The 27,941-nt window shown below is 41.6% G+C and overlaps 2 protein-coding genes across 2 annotated transcripts in view; one reads left to right on the top strand and one right to left on the bottom strand.

Annotated features, from left to right (window-relative positions):
- Window positions 1-3,370, bottom strand: part of LOC118413195 (leukotriene-B4 omega-hydroxylase 3-like) — a 7,263-nt gene extending 3,893 nt beyond the window's left edge. The window contains exons 1-7 of the mRNA XM_035816409.1: window positions 3,125-3,370; window positions 2,689-2,830; window positions 2,264-2,308; window positions 1,880-2,007; window positions 1,324-1,445; window positions 974-1,090; window positions 22-169 (exon numbers count right to left, since the gene is read on the bottom strand). Of these exons, the coding sequence (XP_035672302.1) occupies window positions 22-169; window positions 974-1,090; window positions 1,324-1,445; window positions 1,880-2,007; window positions 2,264-2,308; window positions 2,689-2,830; window positions 3,125-3,349 (927 nt within the window). The 5' untranslated portion in view covers window positions 3,350-3,370. The remainder of the gene's footprint in view (window positions 1-21; window positions 170-973; window positions 1,091-1,323; window positions 1,446-1,879; window positions 2,008-2,263; window positions 2,309-2,688; window positions 2,831-3,124) is intronic.
- Window positions 3,371-10,360: 6,990 nt separating this feature from the next.
- LOC118414903 (P-selectin-like) lies at window positions 10,361-27,874 on the top strand. Its single transcript, XM_035819199.1, has 11 exons — window positions 10,361-10,490; window positions 14,980-15,156; window positions 15,590-15,766; window positions 21,457-21,633; window positions 22,356-22,532; window positions 22,839-23,018; window positions 23,729-23,851; window positions 24,132-24,254; window positions 24,553-24,732; window positions 25,273-25,425; window positions 26,568-27,874. The coding sequence occupies exons 2-11, from the start codon at window positions 15,015-15,017 to the stop codon at window positions 26,882-26,884; spliced, it is 1,749 nt and encodes a 582-aa protein (XP_035675092.1). The 5' UTR covers window positions 10,361-10,490; window positions 14,980-15,014; the 3' UTR covers window positions 26,885-27,874.
- The last annotated feature ends 67 nt before the right edge of the window (window positions 27,875-27,941 follow it).

Here is a 27,941-nt window from a genome sequence, read left to right as displayed (position 1 = left end):
AGTATATAAATATAGTCTTACCTTTGCCTGTAACAAGACGTCTAACAGATCCATACACTTCCCACCTCGTGGCTTCGGCAGAGTACCGCCTCCCTTCTTCAGTTCTTCTTTCCTTGCCTTTATAACCTGCTCAGCAAAACTGTGGACTACTTTGCAGGCCTTGCGAAACCTTCACGGACATATGACGAGAGAACATAATTCAGAAGTCAATTCATTTAACGAAATCAAGTATGATAAAGAATGGGTGTATTTTACAGATCCATTGCTTCGAGAACAAGAGTTCAAATGCCTCATATCCCCATGGATATCTAGCTGGTAACAAAAGCACCTGTGCATCTTCTTTTCCCCTCCACACCATTAGTTCTTTAATCAAATTTAACTTAAGAACCAAAATGTCAGCTTATTTCATGCCTCAACAAATTGATACTGTGTGCAGAATCAAAAATATGGAAAAGGATTACCTTCATATAATCTTCATTTATACAGAGCTATAAACTTTTTTTTTCAAAATCTTGCAACTATTCATTAAGGAATTTGGTTATTCATAAGGTCTAAACACGAGATATCAAAACCGAAAGTACCGCTGCAGTACCATGAAAAGCCGCTGGGGTGGCAAAATTTGATCGCCTCTTTCCAACATCTGCCAACATACCAAATATCAGACAGACGCTCCCTAAGATATAATCTTCTAGCCTCTAGGTAAGAAAAAAGGTCCCAGCTTAAGTTCCGGTCACATACATCGTACAATGTACCTACGATAGATAATCGCGGTAAATCGCAGGTAAATAGTAGGTAAAATCAGCCAACGCGGAGCGTCCTGCGAAGTTCAAACTTTTGTAGCATTGCCTGAACGTTTGTGACCTACTTACACTATTAATTTTCACCATAAGTAGATCTATGATGTCTATGATGTCTATGTCTTTTTTACCGCACGATGCGGTAAATCGTACGATGTATGTGATCGGGCCCTTACCGGCGTCCGTCTGAACTGAGGTAGTAGATGAAGTCAAAATAGTGCAGCGGCTGGTCTCCACGTTCAGCGAACAGTCTGGTCAAGTCGTTTACAGCCAGGATATACGGGACCGACTTGCTGCAATGAGAACAGAGAGTCTTGCTGATACCTGAGTGCCCGCCCAAACGTGCAAACAAAAGTAGAGTTCCGATACCTTCGCTACTAGTACTAGGTCTTTTCACGGTGGTTTTATTTTCGCGGTAGCACCATGCACTGTAGTCTCTTACTGTTATGGAAAATGTTTGCGGTAGTTTTAAATTCGCGGTGAAGCGGCCGCCGCTAAAAGTTCTGCATTTACGTGTACAACTCACCCGTCAGCCTGGCACCTGCTGTTGTACCCCAGGCTGCATTTTAGGATGTTGTCCAGCGTCATCAACCCGATGTCGTCTAACAGTTCAACAGATGCATCCGGGCCACGTGACATCCACTTATCCTGCGAATAGACGTGGACGCTTGAACTATCAATATCATCTTAAAGATTATGCACGTCTTTGATATCGATTCTCCATATAAACAGCTGATCATGAGTGACCAACAACGCATTCAAAGTTCTGCGCTCTGCATTGTCTCATCTATCTACAATTTGACACATATTTTCCAAGAAAGGGCTTCTACAAGCCTTGAATAGCCTAAGATTTGAGGGGACTAAAATTGTGCCGGTAGTCTCACAGTAGTGACCCTTTCTCCCATTGTTTTACCTACGCATGCGCAGTTGGATCCGTGAACGCGCCTTTATACCTCAACATCCTATTCAAATTGAATCTACAACGAACAAAAAACTCGTGTGTTTTCAACTAATTCCCCAGACATTTAATGCACTGGATATTGGAAAGTACCCGGGACATCTGATTCTCAACTAAAGCGTACCAGAAGCACAGCAGTTGACTCATAGAACAGCTGTACATAGTGCTTCAGGATGTCGAAGTGAAACGCGGGGGTCAGTAGGCGCCTGTTCCTCTGCCACTTGGGGCCATCACTGAGCAGAAGACCGTCTCCTACATATAAAGTACAGAAACACGGAGTTGATGGTATTATACTCAGCGTTTAAAAACTCAGCATTTAAGATCGGAGATGTACAAATGATTGTACAAAATTACAAATGTAGCAACAACGCGAACTTCGCAACATTTGTCAGCAAACACAGTGACCATTAAAGTGTTTGAAATTGATTTTTAGAATATCACATTATCATTTCCCGATGCTACAACATTCTTAAGGTTGGTAAAAGAACAAGACGGAAACTACACCTACCAAGCCATGGTCTAAAGTACGCGTACCCATAGGAGGGCTTTTGCGCTGAAAGGCAAAATGTAAAGGATTAACAGGCAGTAGAAAGTTCAAACCCAGGAGAAAGCGTCACTGAAAGCAACGACATATTGATAACGTCACAAAGCAGCTAGGCTGCGGCACACTTCTGTAGTAGACTTCACTTCTTTTCTCTTTTCAATCAGAAGAAATATGGGTAGTCTATGAGAGCTCGAGAGAAGGAGAAGCAGCCTAAGATAGTTTCCAAAACAAGTACAAAGCCTGCCTTTTGAGTTGCCGGTTATGGGTATAGGCTGGATATTTGCGTATGAATATTAAAGAAAGGTGAGTGGGCCGTTCGAATGGTATGGTATGAACAACATTCCGCCCCCACAAAGATGTCGTTTCTATTTCGTGTTTTTCAGTCTTGCTATGCGAAGTAAGTGGATACTCACTTTTACTGCTCAGGATTGACCTGGCGGTGCTGGGATGGATACCGTACGTAATGGGAAGGAAGGGAGTCACCCAGAAGACGCGGTAGCGATCGTTATGATCCATAGACAATAGACCATCCTACAAGAAGAACGACAACGACATCAGTCTGGGCTACACCAGGTTTGGCCATGAAAGCAGGAACATCGAAAACTAGAACAAAGCACCAGTCCATTAAACAGAAACCTGTATATTTGTTAGCTATTCAGTGATTTAAAAAAAAAACGAATCTTGTTCGCTTTGTGCGTTTTGTTGTATTTTCAGGCATACTGTTGACATCTTGCACGTTATTTTAATCAAAGCCTACACAAACAGTCAATTTAGCTTGCAGCAAGGTCACGGCACGATCACTGTCTAGTGGAATGTGTATCTTACCGGATGATGTTCACGTTCGACGTGATGAAACTGCTTCACGACCCTCCTGATCTTCACCTGCCACGCTATGAAGTTCGCCATGTACACAGACAGACGGACAGCCAGTACCAGCACCACGGTCCACATGACCAGTGTGGTGCCGGTAACGCCGGCGGGGAGGCGGGCAGACAGGAGGCGGAGGAAGTTAGAGGCATGGCTCTGCTCATCCTCTGCTGACGCAACCATTTCGAACTAGGGAATGGGAAATCGTCACTGAAAAAAAAAACCGCATTTCTCATCATTTTGAAGTAATCAATTATCCCAACAATGAATTAAACGCTAATGCCTTTAGTACATAATACAAACACTTGCAAGCTGTGTCCGGAAGCTATGTTTGATTTTTTTCTGTATCTATCTCCACTGGCACCGTAGGGTAACTGTACTTAAAACAGGTCAATATGCTAATAGGCTAATATATATAAACCAAGACAGGTAATAATTATCACAAAACCATTACTGAGCACGCAGCTAATACTGACATTGTTTTACTGCTCAGAGGCGACAAAAATGATGATCACCCAGCATGCAACCTGCGCGTTATGGTTTATATCAACTTACCTGTTTAACCTGCTTCCAAATGTTCACCTTTTGACCGACGTGAATTCAAACAATGTCCCAATGCTCTTAACAGTTATTTGAGTGTACTGATCAATGCATCTCATTTTGTATTTGGGTGATCTATTCTAGTATTAGCTAATGTCGTCAATAACATCGTTGTCCCAATGTAACATTTTTAGGTTCAATGTGGCGACTGTATCCGTCCCTCGCGCATTAAGTATAAAACAGATGCGCTCTTCCTCCAACATTAACACAATATCTACTTGAAGATTACCATTGTCCTAACTCTCACACACCAAGGATCATCAATAAGGATACCCTGGTAATGACGTAGTCACAGAGTAGAGAAACAGTACCTTTTACTCCTTGGTTCAGTCTAAAAGGTGGTTAGCACCTCGATGTCCACCGACACTGAGAATCCCTAGCCCTATTATCTCACGGTGCCAAAGGTTAGATAGGTATCACATCAAGGGGGCAAAATATATTGACTGTATACAAGTCAATGTATAACGTGTTACCTGTGTACCTAAACGTATTTAGCAGAGCATCAGAATCTCGTAGTTATACTACCAGACATAGTTTGAACCAGTATTTGAGAATTCCGAAGGTTAAGCTAGAATCAGGGAAAAGAACATTTGCATATAGAGGTGCAGAAAGCTGGAATGCACTCCCACTAGCTGTGAAAACTGCACCATCCACACAAACATTCAAAACATTGTGGAAGAACATTGTGTGACCTCTGACCTCCATATAAGTGACATGGTTTTGTTTTTGTTGTATTATGTAAATATTGTATGTATGTGTTATTTGTATATGTATCAAGGGCCTCCATGAAAAGCAGTCTTAGTCACTGATGGGAGCTTACCCTGGTAAAAGAACACAGAAATAAATAAATAAATATAAATAAATACACAGCACAAGGCACCGTGGGATCAGGACTTACCTTCGCCAAGAAGGTACTGTTTTCGGGGCTGTGTGTTTGTTTGTGTGTTTGTCTGTGAACAACATGACTCGAAACGGTGTGGATGGATTTTTATAACAATTGGTGTGTTGGTAAATATTGATGGCGACTCGCCATGGTACTGCTGTAGAATTTCTGGCTTTGATATCTGGTGTTCTGGACATGCTATGGTCTTTACTTGTGAGTGGTAACGTTATATACTAGTAGCTCTAGCGTAGGTCAGATATGGATATATTAAGCTATCATATATAGTGATAATATTTTGCTTAGTAAGAAGATGATTGAGGTTTCATATAATTCCACTAGTTTTAGATTTTTTACCACGACCATACGATTTTGCGTTATTTCTATCGAAGGTTTTATTTTCATTACTGAAAAGGAGGAAGTGTTTCTTGGCATTCACAGATAATATGTTGGACTCCAACTAGGGCCATAGAGAACGTACAAAAAAGAGCTTGCCGCATAATTCTTGGTTCTACATTTGCTAGTTATGACATGGCTCTAGACAAATTGTCTCTTCCGTCTCTGTGCAACAGACGGCACGAACTCTGTACAAAGTTTGGTACCTCTTTACTGAGCTCTTCGTCTTTCTCAAGATGGCTACCGCCAAACCGTGTGAGCCTACATGGCAGAAACCTCAGGTCCAAACACCAGATAACACAATTCCACTGTAGAACTGCTAGGTATAGGAAGACCACACTACCTTACCTGGTCGACTTACTCAACAGTTCAAAGTGCTAGAGGTATAAAGAAGCTTGGAATGTACACACAGTTATTTTAATAGTAAGTATTGTTATGTTTTAAAATGTTTAGAATTATGTACTTCTTTAATGTAAAACATACTTCAATCCAGCCGAAAGGCTGCCATTGTATGTTATTGTATGTCTCGACGCAATAAACCATTCATATATATATATAGACAACTTTTTCTAATTCTTGAAAGCCGTAAAAAGAATTGCGTTACCCGCGACTTAAACCTGTGCTTGAAGAGTAGCACGACGGTCTCCATCAAGTGGAAAGTGTGTCATAAGCTAAGGGTACAACCCATCGTACGTGGTTTTTGTCCGTAGGTTTTTTTGGAGGCCACGTCCGCCACGTTTTTCTGAAAACGTGGGGAAGGACTGGCAAGAGCAGGGAAGGAGTACGTCAACGTACGTCACTCGCACGTCCATCGTTCGTTGCGCAAGTGGTGAGTTGTACGTGCTTACAACGTAAGATCTCTGCGCGATTGCCACGTTACTGTATGCAGGCCGTACTTACACGTGCTGCGTACGTACGGTTTCCTTTAATACTCACTCTACTTGCTGTGCGGGGCACGCGCGTCGCCTGCCCGTACTGGCACGTACGGGGGGTGAATCCGCAGCCCGAACGCAGAAAAAGTTATAAATACACTTAGCGTGCTACGGCGTGTCCGCGTGCGCACAAATCTGTTGGATTCCGTACGATTTCGTACGGAGGTGGTACTTACCACTTACGGATCCCAAAGTATTGCCCACGTTTTTGCACGTAGACATCACGCAGTTGCACGTACGGTGGGTTGTGCCCTTAGCTTTTAGGGCGAGCGTTAGCCATGCCCCGGAATGCAAATGACCGCCCCACCCCGTTTCGCCCCGAGCTGTACCCAAACTGCAGACAGCTCGCTGGGACAGACGCAGCCAGTCCACCCTAGTGGTGTACCTGTCTGTATTCGTGCGCTCGTGCCGTCAGCATCACAGCCAGGTATGGGCTATCTTAAACTAAATCTCGCTTAATGTCATTTATATGCATTGCTAATGTAAGGATGGATGTTGGGCGCGTGATCCATGGACTAGTGTTGTGAGCCTTCAGATGCGAACTTGTGTTGCCCACGCAGTGCTAACTTTTAATGTGTAAGTAAGAATAACTGGGTGGTGACGCGCAATAAGGGTCTGTAGACTACTGCTGTTAGCATCATAATGTGGTACTCAAGCTCTCTAAACTACTTTGTGATAAATGTTATGTGTGTATGAATTAGGTAAGGTGACAACACTGATTCTCCATGAGCGGTTTTATGGGCTAACAACATCGTTTCAAAAACAGCTCGCAGGAAATCCCTAAATTTACGCCGCTATACGATCACCTGGGTTGGTGCCGTCACATCACAGTACCAGTGGACTAGCTGTTGTCTAGGACTTTTTGGTTTTAAAATAAGCTCAGAAACATAGCTTACAAGACTATGTTCACAGCCAAAAAGGACGGTAATTGCTCGACCGAGTATTATTTTTTTTTCCTGTTCAACCAGTGCTCGATGCCAATGTTCACGTCACCTTTTGGTTTTTATGAGCGAAGAGAAGGGGGATCCCAGAGGTCTTCCCATCTTGCCAAAACAGTTTTTCTGAGGCTTTTCAGCGTTAAAGATAAAGGCATTTTGATGGAAAACAGATGGAATATCAAGTGCACAATGAAATCGAATGAAAGCCACAGGATTTTTTTTCACAAAGTATGGTAACAAAACTAAGAGATGATACATAGCCTGACTAGATATAGGCTCATCCACTCGCGGCAGCCCTTCCAATGGCCAGCCCCCCCTCTGGAAGAAGGCCCAATCAGTACCTGTCCAGCGAGAGACTGTATTTACACAGACTAAGATAGTACTCTAAGTCTTCGTGCCTAATGTTTTCCCTGGGAGTAAATGAATAGTAGTAAATGTGACTGCACAATTTCACTGCACAATTATAGAGCACCGCGGGCGACTGTGACCTCATGACACACGGTTCTGTCAAGAGTGCTATATAATATACCAAGTAAGTAGTAGATTAACAACAAAACAACAACAACAACAACAAAAAGGAGAAGAAGAAAAGGTAATTGGACTGCTCCTGAGTAAGACGATTTTGGCTTGGGCTTGATTAGCCACACTAAGCACAAAAAATTCGGAAACTTAAGTTTGACCAATCATTTCCCTGTTGTCACTCGACCAATTGTACCACCGAAATGTATCACCTGAAAGTTAATCTATTATCCTTTACAATGATACAAGATTTGTCGTGATCATACAGTCAAAGATTGGACACATGAGCAGGCACAAAACAAAAAAAGCCAAAATTAATTCACGTGCCCGGACACAGTGGCTGACGTTGGCGGGGGAATTTCGGCACTTTTTTTGGTGACATCCACATGGTATCCTGAGACCTGATTATTTATCACATTTATTTAGCTCTGAAAAGTATTTAAAAGAAATAGCTAACTCTGTATCCTGGAACCCAGCCTTGTTCGCTTTGGTCCGCTCACGAAGGTCGGGGTAGCGACCTTCGGGAGCGGACCAAAGTGAACAAGGCTGGACTCCAGGCTACCCACATGGTGCTTGTTACATAAAAGCGTGATCATGATAATGATGATCATTTGTCTTGCTTACATCAAAGAGGTTATTATAAAACTTGTCTTGTATAAGTGCCACAACCCGTTTAGAAAAATCATTCATACTAAATTTAGATGCAATTAGATGCCTTGATACGCTTTTGACAGGGCTGTTTTAAAGTTGGACAAAGTTGGTTGAAAAGTTCAATCTGTCACGTAAGAATACAGTCGGATATTCCTCAATCAGTGACACTTTGAAAGGCGTAAACATATACCTCCAAATTTTCGATGTCTTCGCAGCACATGTTCTCAGTACATCTTGAACAAAGTTGATTTTAAAAAAAACTGCAGGTAGTATTGTCTTATCTTATGGATAATAAGACAATATTATTCATATGATAATATTATCAACATTATCAATATGGATTGAAATCTACTTTGGGTCATTCTGTGTAGTTTGGTCATGCTATATGTTCCTATGAAAGCCAGTACAGAAAATTCGAATCTTGTGACCAGTATTATGCTAATATGTCTCTGGCCATTGTTCATGGCACAGTCTAGGATGTTTATGAGTTTATGTGGTTATGGGGGTCAATGTGGGAGCACTTCCTTGTTGCTCTTGCCGTGTTTAAGATTTCCACCCCATATAATAACAAGCGGAATACCACTGTAAAGTAAGCTTTAAAGGCACATATTGCAACGCAGTAGATTAAGTCTTCACAAAGATATAATCGACAGAAATAAAGTTACCAAACTTGTTGTGTTGAATTTATGCAAAGCAGATCGATACAATGTTGACTTCTACACGCGGTTTTTAGAAATAACAAAAACTTTATATTTTCCTTCCCAACAGGATATACTGAAACACCACCACATCATGGCTATGACTAGTTTGCTTCTGACACTGGCGGTGGTGTCGTCTTCTTTCTCGTCGACAGCCGCATTTTTGGGCCCCATATACACAGGTGACGATAACATCTGGGGCCATATGTATAGATATCAATCATTCTCTTCCACAGAAGCACTAAAAAGGTTTCACACACAGGGACAGTTTTCTGTCCCACACACATGCTGAAAAAGGTCTATTACACACAAAGATATCTCTCTCCCATACGACTTGTGAAAATAGTCTCAGACATTAGATATAGTAGTGGCCAGGAGGGAATCTAATCCCGCGACCGAACCTCTGCTTGGAGAATACTTTCTACCTATGTTGTTGGGAACGATGATGGACAGTTTGAACTATATGACATAAATACATAACATAAATACAAAATAAACAACTATAGATAATTACTTGGTTTTGAAGGTGCATGACTTAGGATTGCATACAGAGGTATTGTTCTGATGGTTACCTATTCAAGTTCTACGCAGAATAAAGAACACATGATGTACGTAATGTTAAATCATAAAATGTAACTAAAATAGTATTAACAATGCACCTAGTCTAACGTTATAAAAGATGGGTGGAAATAATTCTTTTGACAACGATGGTTGTCAATAGCGTATAGTAAGACTTACCCTAATTAATCCAAGTTACATTGCCACGGCACATTCACAACCTTACATATGATATACACAACTTGTACTATAAGAGTATATCTATAGTACCAATGTCCTATGCATTCAAATTTTACACTACAATCTTCATAAGGAGTCTGTGTGGGAGAACATTTCGCTCTTTGAGTGAGTGAGAAATTTACGTTGTGTCGGAGGGAAATTGATTTCTGGGCTAGACCTACTCTACACCACCAATTCTTTTTGGTTTTCTTTAAATTGTTATAATAATTAGATCTTTCGTATGTTTTCTTTCATATCGGCGCTGACAGGATGCTCTGCACCACCAACCCTAGCAAACACCGTCCGAAGTGGCTGTTCTTCCCCCTACGCAATCGAGGAGAGGTGCACCTACAGCTGCCGTTCTGGGTACACTCGGGCCTCTGGCAGCACCACCAGGACCTGCAATTGGAGTGGTCCCTATATAGCCCAGTGGTATGGGACCGACCTGGTCTGCAGGGAAACAAGTAAGCACGTAATAGAACTTCAGCATGAAACATAAGAACCACATTGAGCACATTGTAACATTCTTTGCCAATGAGAATGACAAACTACTAGTACAAGTTCGAGAATTCAAACGTTCCATACCATTCTCATGACGTGAACGTTTCCCTTTCCAATGAACCTAAAACAGAAAACATCTGCCTCCATGCGTTTTCAGGGTAGATCTGCTCTGTACCACCAATATCGTTTTGTTCTATTTATAGATAGTCTTAAATCAAATCTTTCATATGTCTTATTTCTTATCGGTGCCGACAGGATGCTCTTCACTACCAACCCCGGCTTTTACCGTCCGAAGCGGCTGTTCCTCCCCCTACACACACGGGGAGAGTTGCTCCTACAGCTGCCATTCTGGGTACACTCGGGTCTCCGGCAGCACCACCAGGACCTGCTCTGATGGCTACTGGACTGGGACTAACCTGGTCTGCAGGAGAGGTACGCATGTAGAAGTAGTCGGCTAGAGCGAAGAAGCGTTGAAAAAAAGTGAGCATTTTCCAATTGTCTTGATTATAGACAAATGTAGAAGCATTTCATATTTCCACCATGTCGTGCTCTTTTTCCCTTTCCAGACTACTATTGACAATGAACCTAATCATCGCACCCGAACCTGTTCCCATGTGTGTTCAGGAAAGACCTATTCTGCACCACCAAGATCTTTTTGTTGTGGTTTAGAATAAGTCTCGAGTCCAGCCTTGTTGTGCCTTGGACGCTCCTTGGCGTTAGAATAAGTCTTAAAATTAAATCTTTCGCACGTTTTCTTTGCAGATTGCCCCGCACCACCAACCCTGTCCTACACCTCCAGAAGCGGCTGCTCCTCTCCCTACACACACAGAGAGACTTGCACCTACAGCTGCCGTTCTGGGTACACTCCGGTCTCTGGCAGTCCCACCTTGACCTGCTCTGATGGCCACTGGGCTGGGACAAACCTGGTCTGCAGGAGAGGTAGGCTTGTAAGAGTAGACGGCTAGAGCCAAGAAGCATTAAAAAAGAGAGCATTTTCGAATTGCTATGAATATAGAAAAAATGTACAAGCATTTCATATTATGATAATCTTCATTGAAAATACATGCCCGAGGGCTAATTGCATACAGAGTAAAGTAGTAGTGGTATACATAAACATACTTAACAAAAAAGGAAAATGATAATCATAGATAAATGGTAGGCTTGTAAGAGTAGACGGCTAGAACCAAGAAGTATTGATATAAAGTGATAATTTTCCAATTGCCTTGATTATAGAAAGTATTTTCCAATAAGCATTTCATATTTCCATATTGCATATTTTCCCTTTCCAATGACGATTGAGAATGAACATAATCACCGCATCCGAATCTGTTTCCATGCGTGTTCAAGGTAGACCTGCCCCGCATCACAAGTACTTTTGCTGTGGTTTAGAATAAGCCTGAAAATTAGATATTTTGTATGTTTCCTTTGTCTACAGATTGCCCCGCACCACCAACCCTGTCCTACACGTCCACGAGCGGCTGCTCCTCCCCCTACACACACGGGGAGACTTGCACCTACAGCTGCCGTTCTGGATACGCTCGGATATACGGCAACACCACCAGGACCTGCTTGCACAGTCACTGGACTGGGACAAACCTGGTTTGCAGGAGAGGTACGCATGTAGGAGTAGCCGGCTAGAACTAGATGTAAGAGGAAGCATTGAACAAGAAACACAAAGACAACTGGGCTCATTGCAATTGTCCTGATTATAGAACGTGTGAATAGAGACTTGATTATTTATCACGTTCACTTTAGTAAAAAATGTAATAGTTTGAACAGTTGTGATAACTTGTTTTTGAATGGTTATTTTGATAATAGTCTGCTCTACAAGTAAATTGATGTGATAGAACATCTCTATCTCATTGTTAGCTAGAAGAGAAAGGATGATTCTACCTCATTAATTTACCTGTAAGAGTTTCGAAGGAAAACATTGTTTTCACTGGCCTGTTTTTAAAATATTATCAGCCGATCAGAGCAGTTTGGTGTATCGTGTGGTATATGCCATGTTTTCCTCCTATTATGATTGTGGTTTCGTACGCTTTTTATTCACCTACCTTCATTTTTCTACATGGTGTAGAATATGCTATGATAAAATGTTATTACCTGTAAATACTCAAGGTTTAAAATGGACAGCAATTGAACAGTGGAGCGTGTTTTAGTCCTGCTCGCACTTGCTCATAGTGCCAGCTACCATTCCTGGGCCCATGGTGCCCTTGACATTACTATGAGGTAGGCTAAAACATAACATAAAAATCTCCATCACCTAATGCAGATAGTAACAGGAGGTTGTTTCGCAACAATGTCAGTTCGAATACGTCAGTTCGGAACAAAGCAAGTCGTTTCGCAACACGCTACAAGTCGTTTCGCGACATTTGAATGTTATTAATCTTGATAGCCTAATAGTATTAGAAATCGTATTCCTAACATAATTATACCCCTACCGCGTAAAATCTTTCCGGGTGCGAAAGGCAACCCCGGCGGAAGAGGAACATGGGGCCGCATGGACCATGGGGCCGCATGGACCATGTGGTTGCATGGACCTGACAGCCCGATGATTCTAATACGCCATTCAGTTTCATACGCGGTGTGCACAGGGACCGTAGGGCCTGAGGATTAAAAAAAAATACATTTATTTCAATGCGTGGAATGTACCTTGTTGCGAAACGACTTGTACCTTGCTGCAAAACGACTAGCCTTGTTGCGAACTGATACTGTTGCGAAAGAACCATGGAGATACAAGTCGCTCAATCAGTAACGTTATCGGCAATTCTACTGTCTATGAAGATAAGGCCACAGCAAGTAAATTTTATGGATGACATCAGCGCGCGCATTAATTTTCGCCTGATTTCAGAAAAAAAACAAACAAGATTTTTTCTTCTTCTGTAGGGATGGTCACCATGACGATAAAGTACCAATATGAGCAAATATATTGTGTTGTGGCCTAATGATTGTACTTGTAGAAGCGACACTTGCAAGGTACAAAGGAATGTAGTTGTAGAAATCAAACTTATTGGATAGTTGTAAAAGTGACACCAATATGGAAGCCATGAGTGTGGTTACCAACTTTGTTTGTGATGCCAGTCTACCACACTAGTGTCACTTTTAGTACACCAGTACATGTCTTAGATACAGGAATGAATGCCTTGTCGGCTCTGATCCCATGTATTGTCCCTTTAATTCGTTTTACAACAGTCATCACAACTTTATGGTGCCTATTTTTGAAAATGTTGTCATCTTGTTTTTTCACCCATCTTGTTTTTTTCTCGCCCTATCGCACTATTTTTGCAGTCTGCAGAGGATGTCATCCATAAAATTTACTTGCTGTGGCCTAAAGGACGAAGGCTCGACCTATTTTGCTTTTTAGACGTCTATACGTTTGACACTCGGCTTTTAATTATTATCTCCATGAAAAATGGAGATACAGTTTTGGGTGTGTCTGTGTGTCCGGATTTCTGTAGTGAGCATAACTGAAGAACCTCTGGATGGATTACGATGATATTTGGTTTGTGGGTAGGTCTTGGAAAGACAAAGGTCAAGGTCAATTTTGGGCCCCCTGGAATGTGACATTGGTACTGCAGCAGAATTTTTTTTTTATCTTTTGAACTGGATGTGCTATGGTCTTGATTTTTGGATGGCAGATAGCTTGTGACATGTGGTGTATGTGGTGTATATTTGAGCCGCCTAGCAGGTTGCTCTGAAACTGCAGGGGCATTTTTGTCAAAATCTTCTAAGGAGGATAACTGAAGAAGGGAACAACAAATTTACGTTATATTTGGTATGTAGGTAGCTTAGACAGAGATGCACACCATGAAGTACAAATTATGCAAACTGACACTTAATTTGCATATTTGATGAGGACAATCTGTATTTGTAGTGTTTGTTTGTTTGTTTGTTTGAACCTTTATTTATTCATGAAAGCTCAAATCGGCCTGCAAGCCGCTTTTCATTGAGGCAAGAGTCAGACAAAGTATATAACAGAGTTTCCTTTATAGAACTCAAATGCATGAACATCATGTAATATATGTAGTTTGTGGCATGTGGAACATTACTTTATACCAATCATGCAAATGAATCCCTAATTTGCATAATGCAAATAAGTCCCTAATTTGCATGATTAATGTAAAAGTGTCATAATTCATCGATGTGGTAAATGATTGGACAATCAATATACTGTTAGTAGTGACCAGCGTAGGTTACATAACTAAGCATAGATTATAAAAATGTGGAAGTCATTTACATAATCAGACTATTTAATGGAGATATGAGGTCTCCGAACTCTTGTTTCTTACGATTTTACTTTTCAATGGTACAGTATTGTGTGCGACTAGCTTGACAAAAGGCAAATACTGGGACGGAAACATTCTGTACTTCCGACGAAGATGTATATGTCTTCTAAATGAGATAGATAGGTTCTGCCTCACTCAGTCACTGATGAAGAAAATTTCATACATATGTCTTCAGGTGAAAAAATTAAATAGAGGGGTTCTATTGATCAATTAAATACTAAGAGATTTACATAGCAATGGATTGGTCTACGAGTGAAAAAAGAGACAGGCAGTTCTATCTAATTAATTCACTAGTAAGAGAATTACTACGGATAATGTGATACATTTGGGACAACCTTCATCACGTCTAAAAGCAGTTATCACTGTTTTCGACTTCTTTTAAATAAAACAAAATGTGATAAATAAGATGAGTTATAAACTGTGTGTTCAAGCATTTTGTTCAGGCATGTTCCAATCATTTTGCGCCTTTTTGCCTTTCCAAGCCACGATTGATATTGAAGCTAAACCTCGTGTGACAATCTGTCGCCATGCGTTTGCATGGTAGACCTGCACTGCACCCCCAATCTATTCTTGATGTTGTTTAGAATGAATATGGAAAATAAGACCTTTCCCATGTTTTCTTTTGGTGCCGACAGCTTGCCCCTCACCACCAACTACAACCAACACCTACATGAGTGGCTGTTTCTCTCCCTACACACACGGGGAGAGTTGCTCCTATTACTGCAGTCATGGATACTCTCAAGTCTACGGCAGTACCACTAGGACATGCCGGTATGGCATCTGGACTGGGACCAACCTGGTCTGCAGGAGAGGTAGGCATGTAGGAGAACTTTGGCATAAAAAATAGGAATCGTTCGGCAAACCGAGCATATTGCATCTCCCCTCATGATAAAAAGGACGAACTGTGTTCAGGAATTCAAACATTTCATAGTGTCACTGTGACGTGAACGTTTCTCTTTCCAAACTACGCTTGACAGATTCAGTTCAGTGAACAATGAACCTAAACATACTACCCCCATACGTTTTCAGGCTTAGATCTGCTCTACCTCTTCAATTCCTTTTTTTTTGTTTTCTTCTGAATAATTCTTTTTTTTTTAAATGCTCTGCACCACCAAGATATTTTTGCTGTGGTTAGAATTAGCCTTGAGTCCAGCCTTGTTGTGCCTTGGACGCTCCCCGAAGGTACGCTTCCGTTGGTGTTAGAATAAGTCTGGAAATTAAATCTTTCGCACGTTTTCTTTGCAGATTGCCCCGCACCACCAACCCTGTCCTACACCTCCAGAAGCGGCTGCTCCTCTCCCTACACACACGGAGAGACTTGCACCTACAGCTGCCGTTCTGGGTACACTCCGGTCTCTGGCAGCACCACCAAAACCTGCTCTGATGGCAGCTGGACTGGGACCAACCTGGTCTGCAAGAGAGGTATGGGTGTATGAGTGGACGGCTAGAGCTAAGAAACATTGAAAATTGCAGAAACGTGGCTTGGTAGTACTGTCGATTCTGAAGCTATTTCGCTTGAAGGTTTTCAGTCCCCAGTTCGCCGTGACAGGAATAGACACGGCGGAGGTGTATTAATATTTGTATCAGACCAGATAGCGTTTAGACGTCGCTGCGACCTGGAATCTTTAACTGATGAGAGCATCTGGCTCGAACTATTCCCCGGCACGTTCCGCATTTTGTTCTCAGTTTACTACCGGCCACCTGGTCAAGACCCAGTCACTGTTGACAGTTTTATCGATTCTCTCCAAACATCCGTTTTTACAGCTGCCGCTTTAAATACTGACTCAATTATCATTACAGGTGATTTCAATGCTAAGCATGCGGCGTGGTGGCATCTCGACTCAAATTCTTCAGTTGGCTCTAAATTGTTTCAGGCATCTCAGATGCTAAATTAAAGTCTCTCCCAAATGATCACGGAACCCACATGCGACCTATCTCGCTCACCCTCACTACTTGATTTACTGTTTACTGATACGCCAAATCTTGTTAAATCTACAAGTGTTCTATCTCCATTGTCTGGTTGCCACCACTGCCCTACCATTGCAAATTTCGACTTCTCTATCAAACCCGTCCGTATGTTCGCACTGTCTGGGATTTCTGAAAAATTGATCACGATACACTCGTTGAGTCCTCCACAGATTCGAATTGGTTAGATATCTTTTATTGTAATTCTGTTGATGCCGCCTGCAACATGTTAATTGATCTTATTTCCGAAACAAAAACAAAGTCCGTCCCAAAGAGAAATATCACGATAAGACCTCGTGACAGACCATGGATGACAGCCCGAATAAGAGAACTTGAGATTGAAGATTTGAACTCTTGAGATTGAAATATCTCAATTTCTGGTTCAGATTTTTATGAGCAAATGAGATGATTTTAACATGACCACACCCTTAAAAGCTTGTCAGGAGATCAGTTCCTCTAGATCTCACCATTTTAAAACTATTGTAGGAAGCTAAGATTGCACCTGTATAATAACAAATATCTATATAGATTACATGCCAAATTTCATGTTTGAACTTTCAATGGTTCATCTTTTACAGCCACTAGAATGGAACGAGTTGCTATATTACAGACAGTTTGATTAATAGCCAAATACGTGATTTGTTGAATGAAAGGTTTTGTAGACTGCTTTTCTATTAGCTGAAAGATCCGAAACTTGGCACAATTATTAACTGTTTCAAGATCAGGAAGTGTGTTAAGTTTGATGTTTCTCAGTTGATAAAAAAAAGTCGGTTATGGCAACTTTAAGCAGCCCGCCACTAATCCACCGCTAATTACGCCCCTGACGACCATACTTCACACCAGGAACGAAAAAAATAATAGGTGATTGTATATAAAAGATGAAACTAGGCATGTGGCTTATAGAGAACTGCAACTTGATACATGTGCAATTTTAGTTTCTTACCATAGCTACAAGTGATTTACAGACATTATCAATTGCACGTTAATTGATCCTCTAATTTCTTCCGACGGGATAACAAGGGTGTGGTCATCTTGAATTCAACTCAGTCACTCAGAAAAATCTTAACAACAAACTGAGATATGTCAATCTCAAGAGGACATATTCTTGTACCTTTGTGTCAAATTTCAACTCATTCGATGAAAAAATGAGCCTGTTATAAAACCAGTGGCATTACTTTTTGAACCGCCCTCGTACTGCCACTGAGGTTGAACTATATGTCTCCGAGTTGGACGTCTCTAAGGCGTACGGCTGGGATAACATTGACAATCGTTTCTTAAAAATTATCTGTCCATACATATCTGACAAGATAGCCTATGTCTTTAACCTATCGATCTGTCATGGTATATTTCCCGAAGTCTGGAAGAGAGCGAATGTTGTGCCTATCTTTAAAAAAGGCGATCCTTGTTTAGTGTCAAACTACCGCCCCGTTTCGTTATTGCCTACCCTCTCTAAAATTCTTGAAAAAATAGTTTATAAACATCTGTACAACCATTTAATGTCTCAAAATCTGTTATACTCTTATCAATCAGGATTTATCAGGGTGGATTCAACTGTAAATCAACTTGTCTACATCTCAAACAAAATTCTTCATGCCTTTGACGAAAATAAAGAAGTTAGAACTGTCTATTTGGATTTCTAAAAAGCTTTCGATAAAGTTTGGCACAAAGGTCTACTCTTCAAGCTTCAACGAAATGGGGTGGAAGGTCCTCTTCTTAACTGGATACAAAGTTATCTGTTTGGTAGAAAACAACGAGTAACAATTGAAGGTCAAAATTCTGATTGGAGTTAGATAAGCGCAGGTGTGCCACAAGGATCAGTGCTTGGTCCACTTTTGTTTCTCATATACATTAATGACATGATAGAAGGCCTTAACACCCATTTCTTTCTTTTCGCAGATGATAGTTCCCTGCTCGATGTTGTTGAATCCCCACTCTTATCAGCAAATAGACTTAACTCGGATCTTTCTAAGATATCATCCTGGACAACTATGTGGTTGATGGAACTCAATCCTTCTAAAACCATCGAAATGTGTTATTCTACAAAGGCTAAGCCCCCGACCCACCCACCACTTTTCCTTGGTAGTGTACAAATCAAATCTGTTAATTGTCATAAACACATCGGGGTCCATCTTTCATCTACTATGACATGGAATACTCATATATCTAAAATGCTAGCAAATGCATCTAAAAACGTCTCAGTCTTCAGTAAACTCAAATTTAAGCTCCCTCGTAAAGTTCTAGAAATAATATACAAATCGTTTATCCGTCCTCTACTTGAATATGGCGGCGTAGTTTGGCACGGTTGCACTACTTCAGATTCGGATCTTATTGAACGTATGCAATACGAATGTTCTTTAACTGTAGCTGGTGCCATCAGGGGGTCCTCATACTCTTCTCTACTAACTGAACTGGGATGGGAAAAACTATCCGACCGCCGACACATTCAGACTCTTATCTTATTCTATAAAATCGTTCATGGCCATACTCGACAATATTTAAATGATTTGATACCACCCTTAGTATCAGACTCTTCTTCCTATGACCTTCGTAATAAAAACGATCTTCTGTCACTAAAATGTACCACAACCCGCTATAAGAAATCGTTTATTCCCTATGCAACGTATCACTGGAACAACCTTACCCTAGCAGATCGTTCCTTAAGTCTTCCTCAATTTAAGAAAAAAATGGTCAAATCCGTGCGCCCTGTCTCTGTTCCATACTTCAGCATAGGTCCTCGTTTCACTTGCGCTATTCTCACTCGTTTCCGTCTAGGTACTCATAGTTTAAACTCCAACTTGTACTCCCGCAATCTTGTTATTAGTAGTGCTTGCGCCTGTGGCCATCATTGTGAAAGTAGTTATCATTATTTCTTGTACTGCCCTAACTACACCCAATACTGTATCTCCCTCCTCAGCAATTTGCATAAGCTGGTAGGATTTGCCATAAGGGGGCACACACCAGTTTATTTGGGGGTGCAATTGGAGGCGGCATACCCTAAAGTCTAGCGACCTGCTCTACAAGGGAATTATCCTGAAGCAAAATAACTGTATATATGGTGAAAGGATATTCCTTTAGCTACAAGATCAACTGAGTTTCGATCCTTCAACTTCTTTAATTTCAAAAAATTAGAGGGACAAAACATTATTTTCATGTAAAAAGTAATGCAAAAAATCGGGCATTTTGGCATTGAAAGAAAAACATGAAGACGATTTTTCCGGCAAAGACGACTGATACTGTCAGGAAGAGGAAAACCTAAAGAGTAATCCAGCCAATTATGAAGAAAATTCTAGTACTACAGTTTTTTTAATCATCCACGGCGCGCGGCATTACAACTTGGGTTAACACAGCGCTTCAGAGGTCAATCTAGGTCACCGGCCTGTTTACATTCAGGCGTAGGGATATCGCGGAAGCCACGCGCGGACCAAAACACAATTTGCACCAAAAACACACCATTTCCTACGCTTTTCAGCCATGTAACCCTTTAATGTCATTTCGCAGGAAATAATGAGAAATGTCAACTCAAACATGGACCCTCGGAAGCCTTTCATCACTTTTTGGTCGCGCACTACCGCGGAAGAACTGGGGTGTGCACCGATAAACATGGACGATCTCTCGGATCATGATCTAGTCCATTTAATGACTCGAGGGTCTGCATTTCTATCCAACTCAATTAACACAAAACTTCTACAGCATGTACAATCATTCATAAAAGAAACAAAAAGATTTGAATAAGTGAATCTCTATCCTACCAGCTTGGCCCGGAGTACCTGTCCGAATATCCACCTACATTCAAATGTATTTTCTTATGTTCTATGATTTTGTTATATGGTGTTACTTAACATTACTTTTGTTATATGCTTTGCTTGTCTGTATTTGTTTCAATGTTCTTTTGTGCTATCAGTTTGTTTTTGATGACGCCATGAAAATAAGCATGTTGAGCTTGAGTGTGCCGCCATCATGTTATGTATTTATCTGTTGCAATAAAAAATAAATAAAAAATAACATTGAAAAAATAACTGCCTTGATTGTAGAAAACATGTACAAGCATTTCATATACCACCAAGTCATGTGCTTTTCCCTTTCCAAACCACTATTGAGAATGAACCTAATCATCGCACCCGAATCTGTCCCCATGCGTGTTCAGAAGGACCTGTTCTGCACCACCAAGATATTTTTGCTGTGGTTAGAATTAGCCTTGAGTCCAGCCTTGTTGTGCCTTGGACGCTCCCCGAAGGTACGCTTCCGTTGGCGTTAGAATAAGTCTGGAAATTAAATCTTTCGCGCGTTTTCTTTGCAGATTGCCCCGCACCACCAAACCTGTCCTACACCTCCATAAGCAGCTGCTCCTCCCCCTACACACACGGAGAGACTTGCACCTACAGCTGCCGTTCTGGGTACACTCCGGTCTCTGGCAGTCCCACCAGAACCTGCTCTGATGGCCACTGGGCTGGGACAAACCTGGTCTGCAGGAGAGGTAGGCTCTTAGGAGTTAACGGCTAGAGCCAAGAAGCATTAAAAAAGAGAGCATTTTCGAATTGCTATGAATATAGAAAAAATGTACAAGCATTTCATATCATAATAATCTTTATTGCAAATTCATGCCCGAGGGCTAATTGCATACAGAGTAAAGTAGTAGTGGTATACATAAACATACTTAACAAAGAAGAGAAATGATAATCATAGATAAATCAAAAGGGAAAAACGTCTAAACTAAATCAATTTCTACTTAAGCTATTTGATGGGTTTGACTTTTTTTCCGTATGCAGTAGAAGTTGAATTGTCCAACATTTTCATATATAAAGAGGTGGGACGACTTAAGCAAGAAGATTGATTTTTGTTGGTCGGTAAGGTGATAAAAGCTTGGGAAAGTTTTGCAGATTTTAAGGAAAAGTTTGTTTCTTTTGGAACTGTAATGTGAACATTGACAAATGAAATGCAGTTCATCTTCCACTGCTTTCCCTGAACAGTATTTACACGTTCTCTCGTCAACGGACAGTTAATCGTTTCTCTTTCCAAGCTACTAGTAGACAATGATCGCACCCGGATCTGTCTCCATGCGTGTTCAGGAAAGACATGTTCTGCACCACCAAGATCGTTTTGCTTTGAATTAGTCTGAAAATTAAATCTTTCGCACGTTTTCTTTGCAGATTGCCCCGCACCACCAACCCTGTCCTACACCTCCAGAATCGGCTGCTCCTCTCCCTACACACACGGAGAGACTTGCACCTACAGCTGCCGTTCTGGGTACGCTCGGGTCTCCGGCAACACCACCAGGACCTGCTTGTATAGCCACTGGGCTGGGACCAACCTGGTCTGCAGGAGAGGTACGCATGTAGGAGTTGACGTCTAGAGTTACATGTAAGAAGGATTGAACAAAAACACAAAAAGACAACTTGGCATATTGCGATTGGCCTGATTGTAGAACGTATGAATAGAGACTTGATTATTTATCACGTTCATTTAGTACTTTAAAAAATGTGATAGTTGGAAAAGTTGTGATAACTTGTTTTTGAATGGTTATTTTGATAATAGTCTGCTCCATAAGTGAATTAATGTGATAGAGCACCTATATCTCATCGTTCGCTAGAAGAGATAGAGTGGTTCTATCTCATTAATTCACCTGTAAAAGTTTCGAAGGAAAACATAATGGATTGGTCTACTAGTGAAAAAAATGAGATAGGCGGTTCTATCTCATTAATTCACTAGTAAGAGAATTACAAATCAATGGATAATGTGATACCTTTGTGACAACCTTCATCACGTGTAAAAGCAGTTATAACAACTTTTTTTAAATAAAATGTTATAAATAGGCCGAGTTATGAACTGTGTGTTCAAGCATTTTGTACAGGCATGTTCCCATCATTTCGCGCCTTTTTCCTTTCCAAGCCACGATTGACATTGAAGCTAAACATCATGTGCCAATCTGTCGCCATGCGTTTTCATGGTAGACCTGCCCTGTACCACCAATCTATTCTTGCTGTTGTTTAGAATGGATTATCCGATATGAAAATTAGACCTTTCCTTTGTTTTCTTTCGGTGCCGACAGTTTGCTCCTCACCACCAACTCCGACCAACACTTCCATGAGTGGCTGTTTCTCTCCCTACACACATGGGGAGAGTTGCTCCTTCTACTGCAGTCATGGATACACACAAGTCTACGGCAGCACCACCAGGACCTGCTCTAATGGTCACTGGACTGGGACCAATCTGGTCTGCAGGAGAGGTAGGCATGTAGGGGGACTTTGGCATCAAAAATAGGAACCAAACTGAGCATATTGCCATGTCCCCTGATGATTAAAAGGATGAACTGTGTTCAGGAATTCGAACCGAATATTTCATACTTTTATCATGGCGTGAACGTTTCTCTTTCCAAACCACGCTTGAAAATGAACAAATCTCCCCCCCCCCCAAAAAAAAACGTTTTCAGGCTAGAATTGCTCGACGCCTCCAATTTCTTTTTGTTTTCTTCTGAATTATTCTAAAAGATTAAATATTTTCGTCTTCTTTCTTGACTTGTCGTTGCCGACAGATTGTCCTGCTTCACCAACCCTGGGTAACACCTACCGAAGCGGGTGTTACTCCCCCTACACACACGGGGAGAGGTGCTTCTACAGCTGTCGCTACGGGTACATTCGGGTCTCCGGCAGCACCACCTGGACCTGCTTTAATGGCCACTGGGTTGGGACCAACCTGGTCTGCAGGCGAACAGGTACGCATCATAGTTGTAGGACTCAGACGGCTAGAGCCTAGAAGCATTGAACAAAAAAGACTGAGCATATTGCGATTTCTTGATTATAGAAAGTATGAATTGTGTGTTCAAGCTTTTAATATTTCCATCATTTTGCGCCCTTTTTAGCCTGAGTATCATCCGTATTCTACCGGGGCTCCTTGCACTAGCTACCCTAAAAATGTGAGTGTACGGAGCCCCGGTAGAAATAGGATGGTACCCAGGCTACGCCCTTTTCTCCTAATGAGCCTAAACATCGTGTGCCAATCTGTCTCCATCATGCGTTTTCAGGGTAGACCTGCCCTGCAACACCAATTTCTTTTTGCTGTTTTTAGAATGAATCTGAATATTAGACCTTTCGTATACTTTCTTCGTGAAGACTTTGCTCCGCACCAACAAACCCGGTCGACACCTCAAGAAGCCGAACTCGTAGAGCCTGCTAAGGAAGCTACTATCGAAAAAACGTTCCTTGGCAAACATATCTGTGGTGCCATTCTCGATCTTCACTTCTTCTAGGTCCGGCATCCTCAGACAGTGCGAGGGGTGGGGGTAGGGTGCGAGTAGAATCGGTTTCATCGCCAAAGTCCCAGCCTTGCTCAGCTTGTGTCCTCCAGATCTTTTGCTATAAATCTCGTATAGAGCTCGGCCAGTGTAGATTGATAATGACAAGCCATTTCTCCTGAACTCTCTAGAGAGGTCAGAATTTGTAGAACTTCATCAAGAGGTTCAACAGCTGGCACGTGGCCTACCCGGGACTCTAGCGGAGCTGGGACTGACTAGTGTGGTGCAGCACGTACAGGAGCTGAAAACGAACGGTAAGGCCTGCCCCTCCCCTCCCCTCTACACTTACGGGACTCTTACGGGTAGAGTGATACGGATAGGGAAACTGCATGGAGGACTAAAGACTTATTCTTTGTATACGTATTCCTGATGAGAAGTTTTATCACATCATTTTAGAATACCTTTGAGACTGTAACGTTACATATACACCGGTGTTTGAACTGAATCTTTATTTCGATGTCTTGTAAATACAGCAGATGTTCCATAGATGGCAACGAAATTTTCTGATGTGTAAGTCCGTTCGAATTTTTTTAGAATACCTTGGGTGCTACCGGGATGGCTCTCCTCACAGTTTTCCGAGAAAGGTGATGACGTCAAGCGCCATGACGACTGAGAGGTGCACAACAGCATGCCGGAATGCTGGCTACGCCTACGCTGGTTGGTCCATATATGAACAATGCTTTGGTCAGAAGAAGAGGAACATACTCGCTTTTGATTGAATTCATAGTCCAAGTCACACAAAATCCCCATACATTTTGACGTGAAGCCATGGCCACGCAAAATCTTCCTTGCCTGAGTCACCTAATATCATAGTTGGTTCCAGAGTATAGCTACATATTGATTTGACTTTTAACTTTGAAGAACTAAGTCCCCTTAGAAAGTGGATTTGTAACAATGTTCCTAATCCAGCACTATTTCGGGGGCTATTGGCAAGTACAGATTCCTTCCTCTGCAGCCACCGAGGCCTCGCGGAGCCGCTGGCGGCGCTTACAAGACTGCCACTGCGGAAGGGAGGCGGACTTCAACCGGCTGGGTCAGCGGGTGTGCGACAGTGAATGTAACAGCCGTTGCCGTGGCAACAGGAATCAGAAGTGCGGTGGGAGGTACAGAATGTCCGTGTATAAGATCGACTCAGGTCAGTATAAGTTGCTGGTCGCCACAAAAATTATGTTCTCCATTTTTCTCACAATCAGAATATTTGTTCACCTGTTGTATCCACTTTCTAAGACAAAGTGAGCCAGTGGTTTTGCAACAATACGATTCTTGCATTTAAGACCATGAGAACGTATACTATATGCCTCAAATTACAGTGAGCCCTTCCATCAAGAGCAAGCTGTAATTACTATGAATAACAATTTTGCGTTGACAAAAACTGTCGAACACCTCATGACAATAATGTAGCGACTACAATAACGATGAGAACAAGTAGTCGCGGGATGTCATTCTGTCACCTTTCCGTTCGCTCTGGGAGTCGGTAAGATGTAGCTAATACCGATGGGGCCTAAATGAATTATCATTAAGCAGAAAACCACTGTATCACCCAAGATTGAGGACGACAACAATCATTATTAAACGATAATGGTGCGAGTAGCAATCCAGTGACTAAAACAGCTATTTCAAAGCTACTTCAACATAAAGACTGTCGATTTTCCACATCTACTCGCCTATTCTTCAGTTCCCGGTTGTGAGGGAGGCCCTAGGCAGGTCGGTATCCACTGGTACGTGACAGGCACCACCACTAACCTGCAGTACCAGGGCAGCCCGCAAAACCGCCCATTCGCCTTTTGTACTCAAGTTCTGGACAGGGAAACTGCCATCCCCATTCAAGGTAAGACCCCGTTCACATTAAAAAAAAGCATGCGGATTACACATCGAATCTGATTAAACTGCAAGGATCCGGATAGTTTTTTGAGTGTGAACGCTCCAAGCTGCTTGGATTTTCACCGCGATATGGCGCATATCGTTTGCAATACATACCTGAGGTAGAAGGGATACTGGGGCGAAGGCCAAATGGGAAGAAAAAGGCTAGATAGTTTTAAAGTAATTCTTGATAAGCCCAAAATGTATGCAAATCTCTCGCCCAGAAAAAAATACATGATCCATCTCAAAGTGCTATAGTCAAGTCCGTGTGCACTACATAAACTACCACTAGGGGCAATGCTATTCCCACCGTACGTGGCTCCTCTGCCTCCAAACTTATTGCATTGGTTTCCTCCTTTTGATTAACTCCTCAGTAAGCATTTCCACCTTTGTAAAAATAACTATAGCTATGGACATTTGGTATCATGTAACAAGATTGTTAGATTCTTGTGTTCTCCTCTTGGTGTATTGTTTTCAGTTAACCACAAATAACAGTTTACTTTTCCCGCGCCACTCAGTCAAGCTCTGTCTCTCATCACCAGACCATTGCCTTGTATATCTTTGAATGTCATACCCAGGCCGCGATAAGGATCCATAAGAGTGTTCCGGGCCGTCCGTATTTTACACTAAATTACAGCATCCCACTGGCTTCTACTTGTATCCCATGGACTTCAAAAGAATCATTCGAACACACTTTGCATGAGCGCTGTCGAAATTGAGAAAACCCAGACTTGGATGTTTGAATTAGAATCATGTCAATTTCTGGCGCATTTTGCATTGAATGTGTTTTTTTTTTTTGTGTGGGTATACCGTATGGATGAAATACAACACGGTGTATTCTGCATCAGCCTTGTGTGATCGCCTACTACTAGTTCCTCTGTCAGAATTTCTTCAAGGAGTTACAAGATTTTCAAGATTTAATAGCGTCACCTGCAATAAGGTGATGGTAGTGTGGCCTTTATCACAGATGGCATAAGCTTTTCTAAAATCTCAGAGAGCGACACAAATAATGGTCTAAATGTGTTCAGTAGCAGTATCACTAGTTCGTATTTGTAGTATAATGGTAGGTGACTAACATGACTTTTTTTTCTTTCTATTTGCCATCCCCAGGTACACTGGTGAACATGACAGCAGACATTCAGGCCTTCCCTAGTCAGTACCCAGCTACTAGTGCAGAGGGCATGCCCGACCTGGTTCCAGACTACGCAGCTCTGCTAGCCTCCCTCCAGGCCCCAGGGCAGAGGCTAATGATAGGCACAGACACCGTGTTGGAGCTGGACCAACACTTCTCCATCAAGTCCCACTCATGTAGTCTGGAGTACAACCCTGGTATAAACGGGCAGTCAGGAAGACCGATAACGATGAGGATCAACTTTGTTCGTGAGAAGCCACATGAAGTGATTGTGGAAATAATGTTAGGACATTGAGTACCACCACTTTGAAGTGGCTTGTCAAAATTTTGCCTGACTTCATTTGTTTGGTTTGTCTGTCTGTGTGTGCACACCATGATAGCGTAAATCCAGTGAACAATGAGTCTTTGTGTGTAGTCCTCAGTCAGAGTTCTAAGTTATTAAAAAACATTGGTCTACATTTATTAGGCATGACCTGATGATACAGTGTTAATGTTAGCAGGGGATGGCTGAGTAGAAAGTTTATTGTTTATTTTTTAAAGTCTGCTTTTGTCTAGCTGGCTACATTTGAACCTTTCATAAAGATTTCTGTTCATCTGTAATAAGTATAAATTCTTTAAGCTGAAGCATGTAAACCAGCTGTATGTATGATATGTATGGAGTAAAGGTTAAAAATGTCAATTTTCCAGGCAGGTTGTCAGCAGAATGCCAAGGTTGCTGTAGTAAGATTGATTTTCATCCATCCTTTATTCAGCCTTGAGTACAACCCCTTCAGCCTAAACTGGTTTTCAAGTTTTTTGTAGATAAAGTTTCATTAATTATTTATAGTAACAGTTAATACGCTTCATTCGTTCGTCCCATAGCCTTTTAATCAGCCGTACTATTCACGCTTCACTATTCCATAATCGCATCCCGTTTGTCAGTCCATAATTACTCGTTTGCATGTCTTAACATGTTCTTTAAAGTTAGTACTCAGTTTGCCTCTCTTAGGTTTGGTCCTGAACTGTTCCATTGCATTGTACTCGAGTAGGAGATTGCTCTTCTGAACAATTCTCTATGGACCATTGGTACTTACAATAAGTATGATCCACTTTGTCATATTGTTCTAGCTGCCCTGTCCCTATAGTAGGTGAATGTATGTGATGTATGCTAGAAACTCAAGTACATGTAGGAACAAGGTGAAACATAATTGTTGTGGAATTGCTTGGGATATACCTTGTGCAATAACTTACATGCTATTGGCTTATCTTGGTGAGGAAGCTTTTCAATAAAAGATGTTTGAATTAACTGCCTTTAGCACTCCTTCATGTTTTACAGAAAACTTTTCACCACTAATTATCAAGACATGAAAAGT

This window comes from Branchiostoma floridae, chromosome 4, assembly GCF_000003815.2.
Source record: "Branchiostoma floridae strain S238N-H82 chromosome 4, Bfl_VNyyK, whole genome shotgun sequence".
NCBI classification, from domain to species: Eukaryota; Metazoa; Chordata; class Leptocardii; order Amphioxiformes; family Branchiostomatidae; genus Branchiostoma; species Branchiostoma floridae.
The sequence above is the reverse complement of the archived record's forward strand: the minus strand, read 5'-3'. Positions and strand labels throughout refer to the sequence as shown.

Bases quoted from the DNA above. Each gene is read 5' to 3' on its own strand.
- LOC118414903 (XM_035819199.1), top strand. From the start codon at position 15,015: ATGAGTGGCTGTTTCTCTCCCTACACACACGGGGAGAGTTGCTCCTAT. The intron at 15,767-21,456 runs GTATGGGTGTAT...TTTTCTTTGCAG, and splicing joins CAACCTGGTCTGCAAGAGAG to ATTGCCCCGCACCACCAACC. The intron at 23,019-23,728 runs GTACGCATCATA...TGAACTCTCTAG, and splicing joins CCTGGTCTGCAGGCGAACAG to AGAGGTCAGAATTTGTAGAA.